Below are 22743 nucleotides of genomic sequence, written 5' to 3'. Positions count from 1 at the left end.
TCTTGAAAGTGAATCTGCATGTTAAAGTTGAACCCCAAGCATAAACCATATTGGAGCTTTAGCTAGGTACCAATGTGTGTCCCACTTGTGGCTGCTGCTTCATATCTGAAAACTTTTAGATTCATGCACTCCCTGATATTAATGTTAGCAGTAAACTGTTGACATCACTGGATTCACTGTTGAGAATCTGGGTTGGACCACAGCGAGTCGCTAGCTCTGTAGCGCCTCTATTTATAAAAAGGCTTGAATTCTTTTCAAATGTATAAGGTGTCCTGTGATTGGACAAGGGGTATATAAATGGCACGGGCTCCCCATGTCCAATCCCAGAACATATTGCCTTCTTTGAAAAGAATACACAACTTTATATGAATGGAGGAGCTGCAGAGTGAGCGACTTGCTGCGATCACTGTGCTCATATTCAGCAGCAGAAGTTCAGTGCTTACATCATTTTTAAGGGTTGCACAAATCTAACAGTTTTCAGGTATGAAGCATAGGCCATGAGTGGGACACACATCTATAGAGGTACGATCTTGGTACTGGTATTGTTTTTGCCAGGAGTTTGGCTTTAAATTTATTTTAATATTTACACAGTAAAACAGAATTGCGCTATGTGGGCCCCTCTTGCCATTCCTTCTTTTATGCACGAATACACCAACCTTCTGATTCCTGGCGATGCAGTGGAGGAGCGATTGATCAAAGGGAATACAATTCCCAACAATCCCATCAGATTCATCACACAGGTGCATTTGACTCACTACAGCAGCCTTTCTCAACCTTTTCAACATGGAAGAACCCTTGAAATAGTTCTCCGGGCTCAGGGAACCCCTGCTATAAATTAGAAATTTACAACGCATGATACATTAGTGTGATGGTCAATGGGAAGAATGGCCCTTACGCTTATGGTCATTGGGAAGAATTACCTCCTTACAGATTTTAAAAGTCAAAAAGATCAATGGAGTGAGTGGGAACTTGTCTGAGAGGCAGAAAATGCCCAATGCTGATGGAACCCCTAGCAACCTCTGGAGGAACCCTGGTTGAGAATCACTGCTCTACAGTATATGTAATGCCGCGTACACACGATCAGACTATCCGGCGGACTTAGTCTGATGGGCAAACCGCCGTAAAGTCCGCCGGACTGTCCGAACGAGCGGACCTGCCCACACAAGTGACTTTTCCGGCAGACTAGGTCCGTACTTTTGAAATGAACGGACTTGCACACACACACGGAGGAAAGTCCGCTCATTTTGAGCGCGGCTCCAGGTAGCCGGGACCAGCGAAGGAGGCGTCCCTGGCCCCGTCACCTGGTATGGAGTTAAAGGGGAAGCCCTACGCCGAAAAAACGGTGTGGGGGTCCCCCCTAGGTCCATATCAGACCCTTATCCGAGCACGCTACCTGGCCGGTCAGGAAATACTCATTCACATAGGGTGCGGGGCCGGTATCCAGGGGCCCCCTTATTAAAGGGGGCTCCTGGATTCTGATAAGCCCCCCGCCCGCAGACCCCGACAACCAACGGCCAGGGTTGTCGGGAAGAGGCCCTTGTCCTCATCAACATGGGGACAGGGTGCTTTGGGGTGGGGGCCGCGTGGCCCCCCTTCCCCAAAGCACCTCCCCATGTTGAGGGCACACGGCCTGGTACGGCTCAGGAGGGGGGAGCGCTCGCTCGTCCCCACCCCCTTTCCTGACCAGCCGGGTTGCGTGCTCAGATAAGGGTCTGATATGGACCTGGGGGGACCCCCACGCCTTTTCTTCGGCGTAGGGCTTCCCCTTTAACTCCATACCAGGTGATGGGGCCAGCGAGTCCGGCGGACATATTTTGGTGCAAAACTACTTTCTTAGTCCACCGGACTTTTGGGTAAAAAAAAAGTCAGCTGGAGCCCACACACGGGGGGATTGTCCGGCGGACTTTTCCACCAGATTGTTTGATCGTGTGTACGTGGCATAAGAGTCCACAACTGTTGGTGTGTGTGGGAACACAGGAGGGAAGCACCACACCGTGACTTTGGCACTTCTCGTTTTGGAAGAACATTGCACAACCTCACTATAGACCGAACAATTATATGATTTTTTTTTTATATTGTTTAGACACTACATGAATTATAAAGGGCAGCACTGTGAGCTGTTACATATTTGCTTTTTTCCCCACTGACATTGGAACCTTTTCTACTCGCAATGGCCACAGTCTGGCACCCCTAAAGACTGAAGGGTGCTAAATTGGCCCCTTGTTTAGAAACCTTGGAGGCCCCTGCCCTAGAGCTTCCAAAAATGTAATTGGCAGAAGTTTAGATTGTTGAAATTCTTGCAGGGAGTCAGTATATGGACTTGCAGGCTACCTAACTAATCTTAAGTGTATGTCACCTTCACTCAGAGACAGGGGAAGAATGCTCAGACCACTGGCAGTAAGGCCCCTTTCACACTGCTGCACGATTTTGCTGCGATTTCTAGGAATGCCTGTGTAAACTTGAGGCCTATAGTCCTTAACTCACATGAAAGTCGGACCAAAGTAGTACAGGGACTACTTTGAAGTTGGCGCGACTTGGAGGGCGGGGGGGGGGAATTCCACCTCCGCACAAATTTAAACAGGGTATGACGCCAAAATCCAAATGGAGGGATCGGTTACGATCCCTCCGACAGACAAGGAGGGTTCCTCGGTGTGAACTGCCACATGAGACTTCTCCCCTTGCTAGGGGTTCAGCCGTATGCGTCGACCCAGTTCGACCAGATCTCGTCGTATTTCTGTGGGCAATTTCTGCTTTCGTAGGTAATGCGGTACAATGGCAACACATTATTTATTGTCTTTTGCCATGATTCCATAGATGGGGGTTCTTTTTGCTTCCATTTACGGAGTATTTCTCTTCTAGCGTAGAATAATGAATATGTTAGGCACAGTTAAACATACCGGTCCCCTTCTATATCATCCAAGTGGCTAAGTAAGAGGGTTAAGGGATCTAGTGGTACCGTCACCCTGCATACAACTCCCAAGGTGTCTGAAACTGCGCTCCAGAATGGGTGCAGTTTCGGACAGGACCAGACCATGTGGAATAAGGTGCCCGTTTCAAAGTCACATCTAGTGCAATTGGGGCTAAGACCTGGGTAGATACTCGCTAGTCTTTGTGGCGTGTAGTAAGCCCTATGTAAGAATTTTAATTGTATGAACCTGTTCTTAGTCGCAATCATGGACGGAATAAAGGTAGCTAGGCATTCCTCCCATTCTTCCTCTCCAAGAGAGGGGATATCCTCCTGCCATCTGACCATGGACCTATTATTTTTAACGTTGTGGGCTACTGTTAAGTAGAGGTACAGGGAGGAGAGAGGCTTGTCCAGCCCCCCCCCTCGAGATTAAGAGGGGCTCAATTGAGTCCAGTTCAAGCGTGAGGCGGGAGAGGAATTGGGCTCTGAGGGCATGCTGGAGCTGGCAACACCTAAAAAGGAAATTTCTTGGTAGGTTATGGGCCTGTTGCAGTTCCCGAAATAGGGCTCTAACACCCCGTGACATGACCTGTTTTAGCATGGTAATACCCTTTTTGGCCCAGCTCGCCGGGTCTGGGACAGTGGATAGATGAGGTAGCATGGGGTTGGCCCAAAGAGGGGTGTGAGGTGAAATGCACTCTTGCTTCAAGAGGGCTGCCCTGGAGGATCTCCACACCTGAATTGTGGTTTTCATAGGACCCGTTACGGCAGGATTGGCCCTATCCCCCCTGTATGGCAGATTGGACAATGCTGCGTATGAACCTAGAAGGGCTGCCTCCAGGGTAACCACAGGGTTTTGACGGGGTTGCAAGAACCACCACCTTACCATCACTAAAACTGCTGCCCAATAATATACCATGAAGTTGGGGAGTGCCAGGCTGCCTCCAGACAGTGGGAGAATGTGAGAGTATGTTCCTTGCCACCCTTGGGGGTTTCCCTGTCCATATAAAGGAGATCGCAAAACTCTCAAGCTTACGAAATAAGGATCTGGGGATGGGGGTCTGCCTGAAGTAGTACAGGAATTTTGGCAAGTATATCATTTTTAGTAGGTTGCCTCTGCCTACTGTGGACAAAGGGAGAGCCCTCCAGGTGGAGAACTTCTGCAGGAGCCGATTCAGCAGCGGGTAGATATTTTTATCTAGATACCTTGTCATATCATTCCCCACCCTCACCCCCAGGTAGGTAAACTCGTCCACCCATTTCAAGGGAGTTCCTGTATCCACTTGGGGGACTGACTGGCTTAGGGAGAATAGGACTGATTTGTTCCAATTTATTTAGATGCCCGAGAATTTACCAAACTTGTCAAACACGGCTAGAGCTGCTCACAAGGAGTCCGTGGCATCCACCAAATAAAAGAGTGAGTCGGCATATAGGGAGATCTTTTCTTCCACTATGCCCACCCATAGACCTTTAACTGATGCGCCTGCCCTAAGAAGGATCGCAAGGGGTTCAAGTGCCAGGGCGAACAGAGCTGGGGAGAGTGGGCAATCCTGCCTCGTTCCCCTCCCCATCATGAACGCCTCCGAGAGGACCCCGTTGGTACGGATGCATGCCCTGGGCTGGGCATAGAGTAGTCTAAGCCAAGTCAGGAACCTAGGCCCGAACCTAAATCTAGCAAGGACTGCCCAGAGGAAGCCCCAACTCGACCGAGTCGAAAGCCTTCTCGGCATCGAGTGAGGCCACCACTCACTTTTCTACTCTCTTTTAGTTTGATGTTTTGATCATATTTATTAGAAGTAACAGAACACATCAGAAAAATATTGTGTGTATACCCTTTTACTTTTGGTAACAGTTTGTATAATTTAAAAAAACAAAAAACTTCAAATCTCAGGCTTTCTTCTGAAATGTTTATCTCCAAATATATAACAAGATTATTAATATGCAGATTAGCAATTTATTAAAACCTCAAGTTCAGTTTTAATGATGTAGAACAGTGTACAGTATGCTCCCCCCCACACACATTATTATGGTAAAAGTCAAAGCGTAATGTAACATTGGGGCAACATCTCAAATGAGTTTTTAGGAGCTTGCAGTGAGCAGGCTAATGAAAGATGAATTCAGCCTGGTGGTCCTGGGCTAACACCCACTGCTGTTGCTTGTACTTTTATTAGACTTTTTGCTCCAAGCATGGCCTACAGAATATAACAGCAGGCAACTAGTGAGCTGTGTAAACATAAGGGCCCATTCACAGGGCCGCTGATAAGCCAGTACAACTGGCCCTGTTGTACCGGGCTCGGCCAGCAGGGGGGGCCCGGGCAATATAAACAGTGAATGAAAAAATGCAAAGTAATAAAAAAAAAAAAAAAAAAGTGTTTCCCTCCCCTTCTCCAGCTGCTCACATCTGACTGTAAACAGTGCTGGAGTGGGGCTGAATGGGGGAGCAAGGAGGGAGAAACAGAGATATGACAACAGCAGCAATACAAGTTCTGCAGGACACACAGCTGTGGCTGAATGGAAACATCAGGATCGTCGGGGGCACAGTAAATGTTGCTGGCAGACTGCAGTGTCTTCCAAATATCTATATGATCAGGCAGTGTACAGGTTACCAATTAGCCTCCCCTCCCCTCTTGTCTTGCTGTTGATCACACTGATACGATCTCTGGAAGACTCTGCAGCAGCTGTTAAGCATTTCAGCTTATAATCAACTATTTAACCAGAGCTATGTGTGTGCTGCACAGATTGAGGAGTTTTTGGAGGATTTACTGCTGTATCAGGCTAGAAGCTTCACAGCCCCATTAACTGGTTACTGTCCTCCACTGACCATCCTGACCAGTTCACTGTTTGTAAGAAAATTTATATTTTGGAAATTGGATGTGATGCAGTCTTCTGCCACTTGGTTGTACTTCCAAAGGAAAATCACTGACTTGATCTTGCAGAGCTGGTTTAAATAGAGTGGATCAGCCCTGTGATACTATATACTTGTACACTTGGGTTCAGCCATAAACGCAGTCTCCAACCGTCTCATGAATCAATCATGTCTGCAATCCCTAACCGTCTCCTGTACCATGTCTGCAGTCTCTGACCATCTCCTGTACCATGTGCGCAGTCTCTGATCATCTCTTGTACCATGTCTGCAGTCTCTGACCATCTCCTGTACTATGTCTGCAGTCTCTGACTTTCTGGGGAGAGGCCAGGGGTGGGGCTTTAAGGAGGGACCATGGGCACAACCAGGGTGGGGCTGAAGGGTGCCCCCTGATTTCTATCAGTGGCCCTGCCCATTCACACTCATTTATTGCAATAAAACCTGATATTTACTGTTTGTTACCATAATACCAGAATCAGAGCAGTTTATAGGATGGTAAAAGTAGTATTCCTATACCAGGCCCAGCGGTGGGGGTGCCTGTGGATCTCCTCTCTTACTAGATCATCCTCCCCAGTGCCTCATGTAGAATATCCTGGAGCAAAAATCCAGCAGTTTTTCCCCTTGCAGTTGGGCTGGGCATGGCTGCTCTCCCCACTCCTCTCACAGGTCGCTGCTTCATTCTGGCTGTCCCAGCAGCTGAAGATGGGGCAGGAGGAGAAACAGAGATATCAGCCCTAGAAGTCTCCATCTTCAGGCATGCGGTAACTGTCTGACGGGTTGTCCCTGCCACTACTTGCTGCTCACTGACTGCCCTGCCACTACGTACTGCTTACCCCATTCACAACATCGTACCCACTGACTGCCCTTCACTACATACTGCTCATTGACTGACCTACCAGAACATAGTGCTCACTGACTGCCCTTCCACTACATACTGCTCACCAACTATTCTACCACAACACACTAATCACTGACTGCTCTGCCAGTACATATTGCTCACTGACTACCCTTCCACAACATTGATCACTGGCTGTCCAACCAGTACATACTGCTCAATTACTACCCTACCACAACATACTGCTCACTGACTGCCCTGGACTTTTCTACTGTTATATAACATACACTCCATAGCCCCCTTTTCTTACTACCCTAGCAAATAGAATGGAACCTTTACCAAGCATGCACTGTACTGCAATTCCTGCAGACACCTCCACTCAGGATCTGAAGTCTGTACACGTTTGTTTATATAAAAGAGGTGTGTGTGGTGCATTTTTGTGAAACTGTCTCAACCTCTCAATGCTACCTCGGTAATATCCATTATATTAATAAAAGAAAAACACTATATAAAACCATATTTTGTAATAAAACATGGGCATGTTTTATTAGCAAAAACCTCATTAAAAAGCCATCACTGTTTTTTTTTTCTTAATCTTGAACAAGAACATTTGCATCTATTGTATATACATGAAAAGCTATATAGCACATAACAAATATTCATTTTGAAATTACTGTTAACAAACCAAATAAATGTTCACCTGTACAATCAAATATCTCATTTTACAGTATGTTCTCAGGTATAGTACTTGTATGTATAACAAATTTTAAAGCAATTTACAGTTTACTAATTAAAGTGCTAAATTTTCATTTGTAAAACAAGATTTTAAATTTGTCGCAGTATATATGTTATGCTGTACAGTACATGCTTGCATTGCATATGTATTATAAATACTCTATTAACATACTAATACTGACGTAGAAGATGCGCAGGTTATATACATAATGCTCTTCCATTTTGTTAATATATCCGTTATCAATTTGTTGTGGTTTAAAGGAAAGCTGTACCTTTATAGAAAAATATCACTTGGTGTCCCCCACCAGCCTAAAATACTATACAAAACGTCAGACCTCAGATGTAGCGCAGTACTCTGTGTGGCTTTTGGCTGTGCCAGACAGATGCTTTCAAATTTCTTTATAGGGCTTGTAGTCCAGAGTGCAGGCCGTAAATACTCTTCATAGCGGAAAATAGGATAACCAAGTTTGATCTACCCTCTATGGAACATATATATGCGCCTGCACGCTGGAGCACAGCAGCCACATGAAGAAATAGAAAATAAACATTGCCTGGCACAGCCAAAAGCAGGGCCGTGTAAAAGGAAACCTCATTGCATATAAACTTTTACATTTTGTATTCTTTCTCATGTAGAAAGATGCTTATATAAAAAAAAGGTACAGCTGCACTTTAAACACTCGCCAATCGCTACCTGTAGATTTACTGCTACAGTGGTGCTCGGCTGTGCAGGATCGTGTGTGTGTGTGTGTGTGTGTGTGTGTATATATATATATTACACACACAGTATCTCACAAAAGTGAGTACACCCCTAAAATTTTTGTAAATATTTTATTATATCTTTTCATGTGACAACACTGAAGAAATTACACTTTGCTACAATGTAAAGTAATGAGTGTACAGCTTGAATTAGCCCTTGTACACACGGTTGGACATTCCGACAACAAAATCCATCGGATTTTGTCCGAAACTGGTGTTGCATACACACGGTCGGACAAAGTTGTTGGAAAATCCGATTGTACATAACATGATGACGTTATTTAGTTAAGACGGGACTACGTTCAGGCTAGTAGCCAATAGGTTTGGTCTAGGAATTTGATCTGAACATGCGTGGCACTTTGTCCGATCGGAATTCTCTACAAACGATCAGACTTTGTCCGATCGGATCATGTTGTCAGAAAATTTTTATATCCAGCTCTCAAAATTTGTTGGTCGGACATTCCGACGGAAAAAGTCAGATGAAGCCCACACACGGTCAGATTATCCGACAACACGATCCGATCGGACATTTTCCATTGGAATGTCCGACCGTGTGGACAAGGGCTAAGAGTGTACATTTTCTGTTCCCTGAAAATAACTCAACACACAGCCATTGATGTCTAAAGTGCTGGCAACAAAAGTGAGTACACTCCTGAGTGAAAATGTCTAAATTGGGCCCAATTAGCCATTTTCCCTCCCGGTGTCATGTGACTCGTTAGTGTTACAAGGTCTCATGTGTGAATGGGGAGCAGGTGTGTTCAATTTGGCGTTATCACTCTCACTCTCATACTGGTCACTGGAAGTTCAACATAGCACCTCATGGCAAATAACTCTCCAAGGATCTGAAAAAAAAGAATTGTTTCTCTACATAGACAGCCTAGGATAGAAGAAGATTACCAAGACCCTGAAACTGAGCTGCAGCTCGTGGCCAAGACCATACAGCGGTTTAACAGGCTAGGTTCCACTCAGAACAGGTCTTGCTATGGTCGACCAAAGAAGTTGAGTGCACCTGCTCAGGTTGTCTTTTGGAAATAGACGTATGAGTGCTGCGAACATTGCTGCAGAGGTTGAAGGGGTGGGGTGGGGGCAGCCTGTCAGTGCTCAGACAATATGCTGCACAGTGCATCAAATTGGTCTGCATGGCTGTCATCCCAGAAGGAAGCCTCTTCTAAAGATGATGCACAAGAAAGCCTGCAGTATCTTGGTCTGATGAGACCAAGATAAACTTATTTGTTTCAGATGGTGTCAAGCGTGTGTGGCGGCAACAGGTCAGGAGTACAAAGACAAGTGTGTCTTGCCAACAGTCAAGCATGGTGGTGGGAGTGTCATGGTCTGGGGCTGCATGAGTGCTGCTGGCACTGGGGAGCTACAGTTCATTGAGGGAACCATGAATGCCAACATGTACTGTGACATACTGAAGAGGGAGCATGATCCCCCTCCCTTTGGAGACTGGGCCGCAGGGCAGTATTCCAATATAACGACCCCAAACACATCTCCAAGACGACCAGTGCCTTGCTAAATAAGCTGAGGGTAAAGATGGACTGGCCAAGCATGTCTCCAGACCTAAACCCTATTTAGCATCTGTGGGGCATTCTCAAATGGGAAGGTGGAGGAGCGCAAGGTCTCGAACATCCACCAGCTCCGTGTCATGGAAGAGTGGTAGAGGACTCCAGTGGCAACCTGTGAAGGTCTGGTGAACTCCATGCCCAAAAGGGTTAAGGCAGTGCTGGAAAATAATGGTGGCCACAAAAAATATTGACACTTTTGGCCAAATCTGAACATTTCACTTAGGGGCATACTCACTTTTGTTTCCAGCAGTTTAGACATTAATGGCTGTGTGTAGGAGTTATTTTGAGGGGGAAGAAAATTTCAATTTTTATACCAGCTGTACACTCACTACTTTACATTGTAGCAGAGTATAATTTCTTCAGTGTTGTCACATAAGATATAATAAAGTATTTACAAAATGTGAGGGGTGTACTCACTTTTGGGAGAGAGTGTGTGTGTGTGTGTGTGTGTGTGTGTGTGTGTGTGTGTGTGTACACATATACATATATGTATGTGTGATTTGCAGTCCCAGTTAGGAGGCATGCAGTTGCTACAGCACCAGCCAATCAACAGGTCCTGGCCTATGATTTATGGTACGAACCTGCTGATCAGCTGAGTGAATGACAGAAGAGAGCCCGCTGTAGGTAATATAACCAAATGCTAATTTTTGTTTTAGTTTTGGTTAGAGGGATTAGAACACCTGTCAGTTTTTATTGCTGTGTGTCCCCTTGAGGGTGAATCACTCTCTCTTTGTCCTGTTTACCATTATTATTGAAAGTAAAACAAAATGCCAGATTTTGGGTTGTCACCAGAAAAGTAGTAGAGGAGAAATGTTCCAATGGGGGCACTAGTTCTGGTGACCCCAAAGTGATTTCCTTAATTTTCAAGGATTTCCTCTTACTTCCTGTTTCGGCTATGGGGCAGCAAGTGAAGGTTAAATCTCCCCAATGGGACAAAAATAAACCATACAGGGGTTATAACCCTCCCTTAGTCTATCCAAAATGAAAAGAAAATGTATTGCCTATAGTTTTACTTTAAGAAGGAGAGATTCTTTGTTGCCAGTTTCTAGAAACCTGAAAACAAAAGAAAAATACTGGGTCAGCAGAGAATGAATTAGTAATGATAAAATATCAAAAAATCATTAGTTCTACCACTTTTTGATTTGCCATTCAAAAACCTAGGAAATTGTGATGTCTGGGTTCTGATTCCCTGCCGATTGGACCAGTCGATATACATATAGTTAGCTGAATCAAACAAATCAGAAATACTTGAAATTAATTCACTGATCGTTCATCAGCTGTCCACGCACAAAGGAGCAACCACTGACCCGAGGGCCAATTCACACCATAGAAATGCAGTTCGGATGCTTTTCTGCATGCACGTTTTTGGTGCATGCAGCATGTGGTGTGAACTGGCCCTGAGAATGGAAATGTAATTGGGAAAACTGTGTATAGACAGACATTGCCAACATTCCACTACACATTTCTAATGGGTCATGCTTCTCAAAGTTCAGTAGGGCCAGTAGGCCTTCACATGGCAGCACATTTTTCTCTCTCATTTTTACAGACTCTTAATGAACATGAGAAGGAAACTATAGGATTTCATTGTTAACTTTATGGGTACCAGGAAAGCCTACCAAAAAAATAAAATAAATAAAATAGATCGAGTGCAACATCTTTAAACATTGGCCAGTTTGAATAGATTCTTGTCGTAAAGAATGATGAAGGCTTTTAAATACTGGAAAATCCAATCAGCAGGAGAGCCTGATAATAAATGTAATGCCATGGCATGTTTACTACTACACCACATTTATTTTTAACACTAAAGTGCCAGTGTTTTGAGGAAATTAATCATGCTCTTCAAAAACTTAATTTGAAAACCTTGCAGTGTGGATTTGCATTATGTGTTTTTGCTTTGGGTATATGTGCCTTGTGTTAATTTGTGCTCTGTTCCCCATAGGGCAAAAGAAAATCGACATGGCACGTGGAGTTCACTGCCCTTACAACAAAGCGTACCGGCTAACATACTGTACACCAGGATGGTGCGGCAGTGCCCTAAAGGAAAGTAATAAATCATGAATTTGAGTGACTTTTTTTGGCAGAGGTCTTTTGAAAGACTAGAATTTTCATTTCTTGAGTTACCCAAAAAGTGGAATCACATGTTCTGCTTTAACCAACCTGCCAAATAAAAAATATCCTTTTAGATTATACAGAGCCTAATATGCTGTGTAATTGGGTGCAGCATGCTGTCCCAGCCTGGAAATAGGAGCAGGTAAGTCCTGGTCCACTTCATGCCGATGTGGCTATGAGCAAGACTGAGTAAAAGGATGGTTCCAGCATGGTAACAATGGTTAGTTTTTGTTTCTTGCTTTGGAAGAACACCTCTTCTAGTCTGACTAATAACCAGCTATTTGCCTGACCAGCAATATTAAACAGTAAATTTGTAGTTTCCTATCCCAATTCATCCCCGCAGCCTGTACAGGTCCATGACGGTTGCATGCCCATTTGTCTTAAAACTTTGTCCATTAATATATGTGTATTTTAATATCAACTTTCCATAAGTAATATCACTAAATCAATCCAAAGTAAAAATACATCAGACGACAAATCGTTTTATTGTCCTGTGTAAAAGTGTGCACCTTTTGACTGCAGAACATAAATGCCATCCTAAAATATTTTGGAAGTTGACCAGTATTTGCCTTCCTTTGCAGTGACATTAACCAACCCTTTGCAAACCATGTGAAAACAAAAATAGAAAATTCATCTTTACAAAAAAAAAAGAAATTTTAAATTTTACAAATATGATTTTACAGTTTATGCGAAAAATATATTTATATATAAGTTTGTGGCACTTTGTATCTTTAATAACTACTTATTTACATTACAGTACAGTATTATTTTGTAGCAAGCTGCAAGACAATTCAAGGGTAGATGAATATTTTTATCCAGCCACACATTATATTCACAAAGATAAAACGATGGAAAAATGTGCACTTTTTTAAACAACCAACTTTTTATTGATATGGTGAATTTATTTATTATTCACCAACTTAGTGAAAACGTTTAAAACGTAAAGTAAAAATTAAATAAATGTATTGTTGTTCAGTGTCTCATAGTAATGGGTTTCAGTTGTAGGACATAAATAGAAAAACCTTGAATATCAGACAATGGTCATGTTAAGGGCCAATAAACCAAAAACAGAACCTGACTTGCATAAGAAGCCATTAAAAGTTCCAATTCTTTCTAAGATCTTAGTTATTTAGCACTGTTTAACATTTTCTGTGTAGTGAAGTAGAGCCAACTGTCTTGCATTACTGCAAAATGGGGAGAAGTTTGAGAAAATTGATATAATTTTATTGGTATTTTATATAACAGACTTAAGGAATACAGTGGTAGCAGCATAGTACCACATACATAGGAGATTGAGGGGGACATAGCAATGCACCTTAGATGAGTTAATGCGAAAAACATATGAGGGATGGTAGTACTGAGACAACTTAACCCTGCTAGTTCATGGGATGCATGAACAATGAATAAGCATTGGTTATTGTATATAGTCTATTGTGGTAGTAGATACAGCAAGGTTCAGTGTTGTTTGGATTAGCAATCCCACAGGTGGTGTGGTAAGCTTAAAAGATGCAGGGGTCGTGAGCGAGTTCAAATAAACTGAGAAAATTTAAAGCCTGGGTAAAAAAAAAACATCCACAATAGCATATTCTGTACATGTCTACAATACATGCACATTCTCCAATGGGTTTCCCTATGAAATTCTGCAAGTACTGAAAAATGCCCATTGATCCTACTAGAAATACACTGAGCTCTTAACATCCTGTTTGAAATGGATAGCACGGTAACTCTGCTACAGTGAAATCTAAAGCAGTGTCATCGGTGCTGTCAGAGTTCACCCCTGCCGGACTACAAAACACCTTGCACTTGTGTTATGGAGATAAAGGGTGGATGCATCAAAAAACTGAAACTGACATTTTATTTCCCAATATGGAGCATCTAGAGAGAGTGCTGGAGTAATCTGCAAGGTACAACCCAACTTTGTCATGACATGAATGTAGTGCATGAGCAGGAAGTAGTTTCTTCCCCACTGTTCATATATTAGGGGAAATGATAGACATCCTCTTGCCTGATGTTTGCCAACAATTGGCAAATTTCTTTAAATTTTAATGAGAAATTCTGATTTCCCTCTAGAATAACTCATTACAGAACATTTTCAGGAAATACTCAAACTGGGCGCATTGCATGGTCAGCAAAAAAAATCCCATTGTGTGCTGCTAGAGACTGCAACCCCTCCCCCCCACCACCAAAAAACAACAACAACTTTGCTTTAGACGTGTTAGATTCCAAAAACATTCTGTTGTGCTTTCTTGTGCATTTGAAAAAAAAAAAAAAAAAAAAAAACTCAACCAAAATGTTGTCCAGGCCCAGTTATGCCAACTCTTTTCAGCTGATAATTGGCTTTGCTGGCATTAGCGTGTGCGGGGCAATGTGCCTGCAAATTGGTCACATAAAACCTACGTTGATCAAGAAGTAAAATGTGAAGTAGTGAAGGCAAAAATAAAAACCAAAATTATCCAGTTTACAGGGGCCACCTAAATGTATTGAGCCTTAGTTACTGCAAATCTAAGTAACCTAGTGTTTAGATGTGGTATCTTTTAAAGGTCAAGTTCACCCAAAATGGGTATTCAGTACAGCCTAGGTGTTTGGCGAAATTTGTTCCCCTTCAGAAAAGAGCGTCTATTTCTCTACTGTGACCATTTCAAGTGGTTGTGTCACCTCACCTCCACTGAACAGTCCTCAAGAACATATTTGCAGAACACAGCACAAACCAACTGGCACCTTGTCTGGCAATGGCTGGGGCAGGGGGGAGATCTATCATCTCAAAGATGTGCAATAGCCATACAGGTTGCAATCAAAGAATTAGTTGAACTTGACCTTTTAAGTAATCCTATTCTTGGAGAAAAATGGTGACAGCCATTGAGAACCTCCTAAGAAAACTGGTATGCACATTGGAAACGTAAAAGAGTCAGATGTACTGATTTGCATTTTTACTTCAGGTCAGTGTCTTAGAAGGACTGAAGTGCTTGGATCAACATGTTAGCCAGGAAACTTGCATTTTTAGAGGTTGAGGAAAACAATGGGAACCTTTAAATTCCATCAGTATAGGTTTTCTTTAAATATAGCTATAGCGCTACCTGATATTTTCATTTTGGTAACCTAGACAAAAGTAACATAACATTCTTGATGGTCCTACAGATCAGGTATGCTTTCTAAATGTGTGGTGGGCCAGGATCTTCAAATATTATACATAGGATTAACACATGTAAATCAAAGAGCCTAGCCTAGGGCTTGACACATAGCAAAGTAAGGTTTAGTATGGTATGGAACCGTCAGCAAAGCATTTTGTGCCCCTACAACAGTAAATTAAGTGCAACCTGGATTTCAGAGTCTTTCACATTCAATACAGTGCACAGCTTTTCACAATCCATCCTGCATTACGTAGAACATTGCACAATACCCCAGGACCATACCTTAGCATAAATCATTGCCCAAAAAGTCAGGAATTCTGAAAGTAGGCCAAGTATCTCTATTTTGATATGTCAAACTAAAGAAAAAGAAAATGAACCATTTAACAGTCTGCTTTTTTTCGCCGTGCTATTCTTCCTTCCCAAGATGACACAGAGAGCCAAATAAAAAGGAAGCCAACATGCTTCCATCATTTCACACATTCTCCAAAGCAACCTTCTGCTCAGCTATTGCAATGAATGTTTCTGAGGCAAAGCTTTGACATGAAAACATCATTCAAGTTCTTCTGGAGAAAAATGTTGCAACAAACGACTGTAAATTCAGGTGGATTCAGTCTGCTTCACTCTCCTTCCTTTTGGCACCTGCAACAAAAAAGCAAATTACCGTAAAACAAACAAAATGCCGCTACCTTTTAAAGAACTATATTTTAAATAGAGGGGAGAAAGGGGTGCCAAAATGAAACATCTAGCCTGTAATAATAAACAATGCTATGAAAGAGGATGGGTGAGACATTGCTGAACTTTGTTTTTGGCGATGGAGGTTTTATTGTATTGTGGAATGGTTTAATGCTATCTGCATTTATGGAGTTTGCTGCTATTGCAACTCAAGCAGATTAGGCTGATGGAACGTTAGGTGCAAAATGCTTTAAAGTTATTTATTGCCAAACAGCAGTATGCGAAATTACATTAAAAGTTTTAATAAATGATCTGCCTTGCACAAGGAATAAATACATTATCTGCCTTACACAAGGAATGTATAAAGAAGCAAAGCCTCATGATATGGCTAGCAGACAATTTGGTGAAGGGCAAAGCATGCCATTATGAAATACTTCTTCAAATGAATAATAATCAGTGTCTAGCTACGCATCCTCTTTGCATATCACTTGGTTTAAGAACTAGAAGCAAAACATATTGGAGGAATATGTAGAAAGCTGCTAATGTGGACTTCCCTATTAAAATGCTAGATGGATTGCCTTAGTAGAATACTTTTCAAGTCACTAACCTGAGAATGACAAGTAAGAACTCTTGATCTCTAATTACCGGTGACTCAACATATTGAAACAAGAGGGTCAGCATTAAAGCCAGGTAAATAGCACTTTCATAATGGATAGTCAGCAAAGTCACACTAGCTGCACAGCACTAATACATACTTACGAAATGAATTATTTGTTTTTTTTACATGCATTTTCATTTCAAGAAAAGTAAATAGAGTAACTCATGCTCGGAAACATATTTAAATGTTTGTGTTAATGCCTAGAAATTGTATGCAGTATTGTATCAGAGTAGCATACTTAATTGCATTTTTGTGTGGGAAACTGTATCTATGCATCTTACTATACATTCCCTTTAGAGGATATCTGGACCCAAGAACAAAAGTATACAAAAAAAAAAAATCTCAAAAAAATGCACACAATCTAGACACTCACATCGTGCCCATCAATCCATTAATTACAAATGTTTCCCGTGCAACTAGTGGGTACACTAAATTGTGTACATGTGTTTTTTACACTGCAATGTATTCCCTTTTTCCGAGAAATATGGAAGAAGCTTAAAGTGGTTATTAAAGTAGAAGGATTTTTTTTTTGTTACCTTAATACATTATAGGCAATAAAAACAACAAACCTTCTATATGCAGCTCCCCCCATACATGAGCCAAATTCTCTATCCAGCATCTCTCTCCCTCTTCACAGGGTAGATTGATAGAAACAGGAGCCATCAAATATTGTGATGAGTTAGTGGAGGCAGGGCAGAGCTGCATTGTCTAGGTTAATAACCACAGACAGCATGGCCCAGGATCGAGACTGCAGGTGTGTCTCCCTAGGAAGTATCACACTGAGCAGAGGAGGAGCCAGGAGCACCAGCAGGGCACCCAAGAAGAGGGGAATCGGGGTTGCTCTGTGCAAAACCATTGCACAGAGCTGGCAATTATAACTTGTATGTTATATTTAAAAAAAAAAAAAAGTTGGTTTAGGAACGGGAAATTGCATATGTTATATGGCTCACAATATTTAATGAATTCTGAACTTGGTTAATGGGCCATACAAGACATAAGAAAGCCTCCAATATCCTGGCTTTCCTGATTAACTTTGGATGACTTGCGTGATAGGAATGTGATTGTAAGCCGACTATATGGACATGCCAGCCCACACCTTTCAGGAATGTGCCAGTTTATTTAGAAGGTCATACTGCACTGGGTGGGGTGACTATTTCCTTACATTTAAGTCCTATATTACCACAGCCAAAGCACATAAGATCTCAGTCTAGTCTCCAGAGCCGCATCATGCAAGCTTCTGGTCTGATTACCTAGCCACGCCTTTATACGAGGGGGGGGGGGGGCTCCGTGGCGAAACAGTATCTTTAGTTAAGTATTCTTGTTATATTTTCTGTATATGCATCTGTCATTACTTTTAATAAATGTAATACTTCTAAGTATACTTAGAAGTATTACAACCCCAAAACAATGACAAACGGTTTACAATCACTTCCAGACTTCACTGTAGTGTCACTCTTGGAGGATAGTAAACCCTCAAATTATTTTAGTTTTGGTCAGTATTAAAAAGGTGAGATTCAGTCCTACAGAGTTGGGAAGACACACTGGTGAAAATTGGTTGCATCTGACTGGGATTTTTGTCATATAGTGGCGTTAGATAACACTTATAAATGGACTTTAATCCAGACTGTGTGGAGTGGGGAATGACCACACATTGCTGTATTCCTTTGGATCTTTTACTGCATGTTATCCATGTACGTAATTTGATGTAAGAAAGCACTATTATTATAAGATATTTTGATAGATGAGCTACTCCGTTTCAGTACGGACTGCAATTTAGTAGTATACAGAGAAATATTTTAAATATATAATTATTATTATGAAGGTCACTCATTCGCTAGTTCTGTCCTAGTGGTCAGCTTATGACAGGTAGTGTATTACGGGCAGGATCACCAGGTGAAAATAAAGGGAAAAATGCTTGAGAAAGAAAAACCATACAGCCACCACATCTAAAAAGAGTGGTAAACTGCAATATAGAAGATTATTTTTGGGTTTAGATATACTTTAAAGTGGAGTTCCATCCATTTATAAGTCAGCAGCTGCAAAAAGGATAGCTGCTGACTTTTAATAATTAGACACTCTCCTGTCCCACGGTCCAGAGATGCGGGTGCCCAAAGCCTTGCTCTTTTCCCCCTCCTCTTCACCGGCATTCCAACTGTGGGCGCTGCGCGCTGTGAATGGCCAGGCAATCTTCTAGGACCTGTGATGTGTCCCAGAAGATTGCAGGGAGGGAGGGAGGGAGGTGAACTTCCTTCTGGTGCCCCGGCGCCAGGGGAGGACCGGGAGCTAAATCCCTGTAAAAATTGGGTACCTGCTCCCCCTCCTCCAAAAAAAATGAAATGCCAAATGTGGCATGTCAGGAGTCACCAGCACTTAAAGCAGAAGTTCCATTTTTGGGTGGAACTCCGCTTTAAAAGAGAAATGGTCTGCTCACACCTAAATATATATGATCATATTATGTTAATCGTTTGAAAACCTTTTTTTAATAAATCTTTTTTCTGTGTATAGTTTGCAAATGACTCCATCTATTGTATCTATATGGGGGCGGTAATATTTATTCACTACATATGCAAGCTCTGCATATTAGCACTGCACAATGACCGTGCTTCCCTACTCCTCTCTCTCAGTGCAAGTCTAGGAGAAGGCTTGACCCACCTCACCATATGGTTAAAAGAGACCATAAACAAATAAATAGTTATCTAATAACAATGGATTTCTCTTTGTTGTTGGGTTTAAATGGAGTTTATGTAGAAAGGATTTGCTGCAATAGAAAACTTTTGAAAAACGTATATAAGATCAAAATATAGAATAGCAAACAAAAAAAAATTTGAAATTCTAAGGCATAGAGTACACCAATAACTCAAGAGGTGTACTTGCTGTAAATACAATATTTTCCAGAACACCTGCTCTTTATATATGAAGAGCAAAAAAAAAAAAAAAAAAATTTTATATATAATATATATATATATATATATATATATATATATATATATATATATATATATATATATATATATATATATATATATATATACATATATATATATATATATATACACACACACACACACACACACACACTTTTTTCTACTAAGGGCTCGTTGACACCTATGAAGAACAAAGCAATGTTCACACCTATAGCAATTATGACATATTTATGATTTAGTTGATCAATGATGTTTCCATTGTATTTAAGAAGCCTTGAAAAAGCTTCAAGTATTCTTGATACATGCCCATGAAAGTGTTGCTTTCCTATTGGGAAGTGCTTAAAGGGGAAGCGATGTAGAAATGGTTATAGCGTGGTTAGGTTGTGGTGTGATAGCAGACATTTGTGAATTCTCTCCAAGACGGATTCATATACTTTGATCTTTTTGACACTTGACTTGGTCCAGCTCAACTTCGCTAAAAACAAAAAGCTTTGCCACTGGCAATAATTCTCAGTGCCTCTGCTCCTACCTGGCACTGTCAGTATTGCTGGTCGGCTTGATGATTTTGCCTGCTGACAGAAAAATTACTACACAGCTGCACTGCACAAGGAGGAAGTGGCTGCAGCGGCTCTGTCCTAGCGCTCTATTAAATCCCAGTGCATTCTGGGATAAAGGAACTTCTTCTGTCTCTCCCCCAATTCCCAGCTAACACTTTATAAATGCTTCAACATGTCATAAATGCTATAGGTAATGTTATAGAACATTACTACTGAAGTCTATGGACGCTGCTGACAAGCGTCGATGCCCCATGAAAGCAAAATGCTGCTCAACATTTAACACGACACAAGACAACACTACAGCTCCTGTGGGAACAGCACTGTGTGATGCCATTGCAATACACATGGCAGGCATTGAAGGGTGAGTATAAGGCTTTAAAAATTCAGAAAAAATACTGTATAAAACACAGGGTATTGACACACGTGTGAATGAGCCCTAATACAGCAAATATGTATAGCAAATTTATACTTAATTATTCATGTACAAACAATTGCTTTTTTTTCTGGAGGCAAAATCAAACATTTGTTCTAATCTTATTAATGTGAGAAATGATTTCCATATTTACCTGCAGGAGACAACACTAGTGCTTGTAGAATATCTGACAGAGAGATAATTCCAACAATACTATCTGCTTCATCCACAACTACCAATCTATGCACCTACAACCAACATAAAGAAACCATGAATACTGTTTTCAGGTTTAAATGCACAAATCGGAATGAAAACAAACAGAAAAATAAAATGTAAATAGAAATATGCACCGATAAATGAGAATCTCATATGATTTTATAATGAACAGTGACGCAATTAATTTTAAACATGTTACAAATGAAGCCCGTTACTTTAAAACAAGAAGAGTTTAGTTGAAAAATAGCTCGTTTACAGAACTCAATAGTTTAGTTTTACAAACACAACCCTCCCCTATCTGTTAAAAAGGACCCTACTAAGTTTTAGACCCCTTTCACACTGAGGGCGTTTTGCAGGCGCTATAGCATTAGAAATAGCGCCTGCAATCAGCTCTCAAACTGCTGCTCCATTCACTCCAGTGTGAAAGCCAGAGGGCTTTCACACTGGAGCGGTGCGCTGGCAGGATGTCAGGAAAAGTCCTGCCAGCAGCTTCTTTGGAGCGGTGAACTCACGGAACTTCCACCGCTGCTCCCTATTGAAATTATTGGGGCAGCGCTGCATTACCACCTGCAAAACGCCACTATTGCGACATATTGCGGGCAGTTTTAACCCTTTCTCAGCCACAAAAACACCGCTAAAAATAGCGGCGTTTTACCGCCGTCACTATGAGCGGCAGTGTGAAAGCCATCTTAGTGAGAGTCTAAACGTAAACCACTTCTTCTGTACTCTCAAGGTAATCAACTGTGTGAATCCTGAGACACGGGTGCACCTGATATTAAAAACGAATTTGTAAAACTAATTTTTGCATACATTTGTGAAAACAATAGATATTGACCCCTTTAAAACAAATAAAAACAAAATCTAAAGTTTCCATTTAAAGTGAACCTGTCACAAATCAGGATCAATTCAAAATGCATGGGACAAAAAGGTTATGCATAGTGAAAATTGCATGTCAATATAGCCATGGATGCAGATATACTGCATGAGCAATAGGCATTCATTGCAAGATTTGACTCTTCCTATAGATAGAGATTTTTTTCCCTGCAATCCTGCCACCTACTGGGCCTCCCTGTCTTTGTAACAGATGGCCTAACTGGCCGATGCAGAGGAAAGGGAGGGGGCAGGCCCAAGCTGGACTATGCTGGGTGCAACCTTGCATATATTCCAGTTGACATTTACTACATTTACTGCCTGGAGGACAGTGTGGAAAGACACTGTGAATGCCCAGGCCTACATAAAGAACACTTGTCCCCCTAGCAGTTGAACAGGCTCTCAGGATAGAAGGGGGAACTTTGGAAGGCCATAATCCAGCTCAAGCTACCCATTCACCATCAGCAGGACATACATACTGTAGTCTATATACATTCATGGGCAACAGAAGCCTACTGATACACTCAGCGCTGGTCCTAATTCTCTCCCCCCCCCCCCCCGCCAAAATAAATGGGGCCCTTTTTGCCCTCCATCGCCTGGTTTTACTGGTTAGTTATACAGATATTAGATCACGGGGTGTCTGACACAGGAGGCTTCTGTTAAAACTAAGCCCACAGTCAGCTGTTTGAAAAGCCATTAAGTGGCTGACTATTGGCAGAGATGCTCAATCTAGTCACAGTGTTAATGGATAAAAGAAAACAAAAAGCTGCTATCATGCACTTCCATTTACTTAACATGAAATAAAAAATAATCCAGTAACCATTTCAATGTATTCAAATGATCAGAAATAGCATTAATTCTGATATAAGTGCTCCTTGCCAGCTTCTTACCTCTGCTTTCACTATTCGATCCACAATAGTCTCCAGTGTTTCCAGTTTACTGCATTTTACTACGCCTTCAAAATACTGTGAGCGGTGTTCAAGTGCCTGTGTCACTGTGATGTCTAAATTATTATACGTTTTTTCAGCAGCAAGGTTCTGAAAATGAATTATGCATCTGTCAATCAAATGTATGGTCAATTACAAGGACAACAATAGACAACAATAGAGGGAAAGAGCCCAAAAGAGTAAACAGCCAAGTCTGAGAAGAACTGACCATCCTGGTGGAAATGCAGCTCTTCCGCCAAATAGAACAAGTCCCTTTCAAGTACGGAAAATTCCAAAAATTCTGGAGCATGGATGTATGTTCAGTGATCAGACTGTGGGTGGATACAGATCACAGAACAGCAGGTGATGAAAGATTTGCCTTTCCTCAAACACTTGCCACTATCTACTGCTTGAATTGTCTAAGGCCTTGTTCATGCCTATGCAGGCTGCAGTTGATGCATTTTCCAGGTGCATTTTGCATTTTTCAATGCATGTTTTTTAATTAATTGAAGTTTATGAACCAAAAACAGAACCTGCTGGTCCCTGGCCCTTTCCATAAAATGCACAGATGTGAACTTGACCCATAGGAAACTGGTATAGAATGGA

At 41.7% G+C, this 22743-nt stretch overlaps 1 protein-coding gene across 3 annotated transcripts in view; it reads right to left on the bottom strand.

Annotated features, from left to right (window-relative positions):
- Nucleotides 1–12236: 12236 nt before the first annotated feature.
- Nucleotides 12237–22743, bottom strand: part of PRKAG2 (protein kinase AMP-activated non-catalytic subunit gamma 2) — a 458386-nt gene continuing 447879 nt past the window's right edge. For all 3 annotated transcript variants that reach the window (XM_077491181.1, XM_077491182.1, XM_077491183.1), the window contains 3 exons: nt 22102–22248; nt 20280–20373; nt 12237–15541 (listed from right to left, as the gene is read on the bottom strand). In XM_077491181.1, the coding sequence (XP_077347307.1) occupies nt 15510–15541; nt 20280–20373; nt 22102–22248 (273 nt within the window). In that variant the 3' untranslated portion in view covers nt 12237–15509. The remainder of the gene's footprint in view (nt 15542–20279; nt 20374–22101; nt 22249–22743) is intronic.

The sequence above is a fragment of the Lithobates pipiens genome, unplaced genomic scaffold (assembly GCF_037356315.1).
Source record: "Lithobates pipiens isolate NorthernLeopardFrog02 unplaced genomic scaffold, aLitPip1_a1.2 Scaffold_19, whole genome shotgun sequence".
Lineage (NCBI taxonomy): Eukaryota > Metazoa > Chordata > Amphibia > Anura > Ranidae > Lithobates > Lithobates pipiens.
The sequence above is the reverse complement of the archived record's forward strand: the minus strand, read 5'-3'. Positions and strand labels throughout refer to the sequence as shown.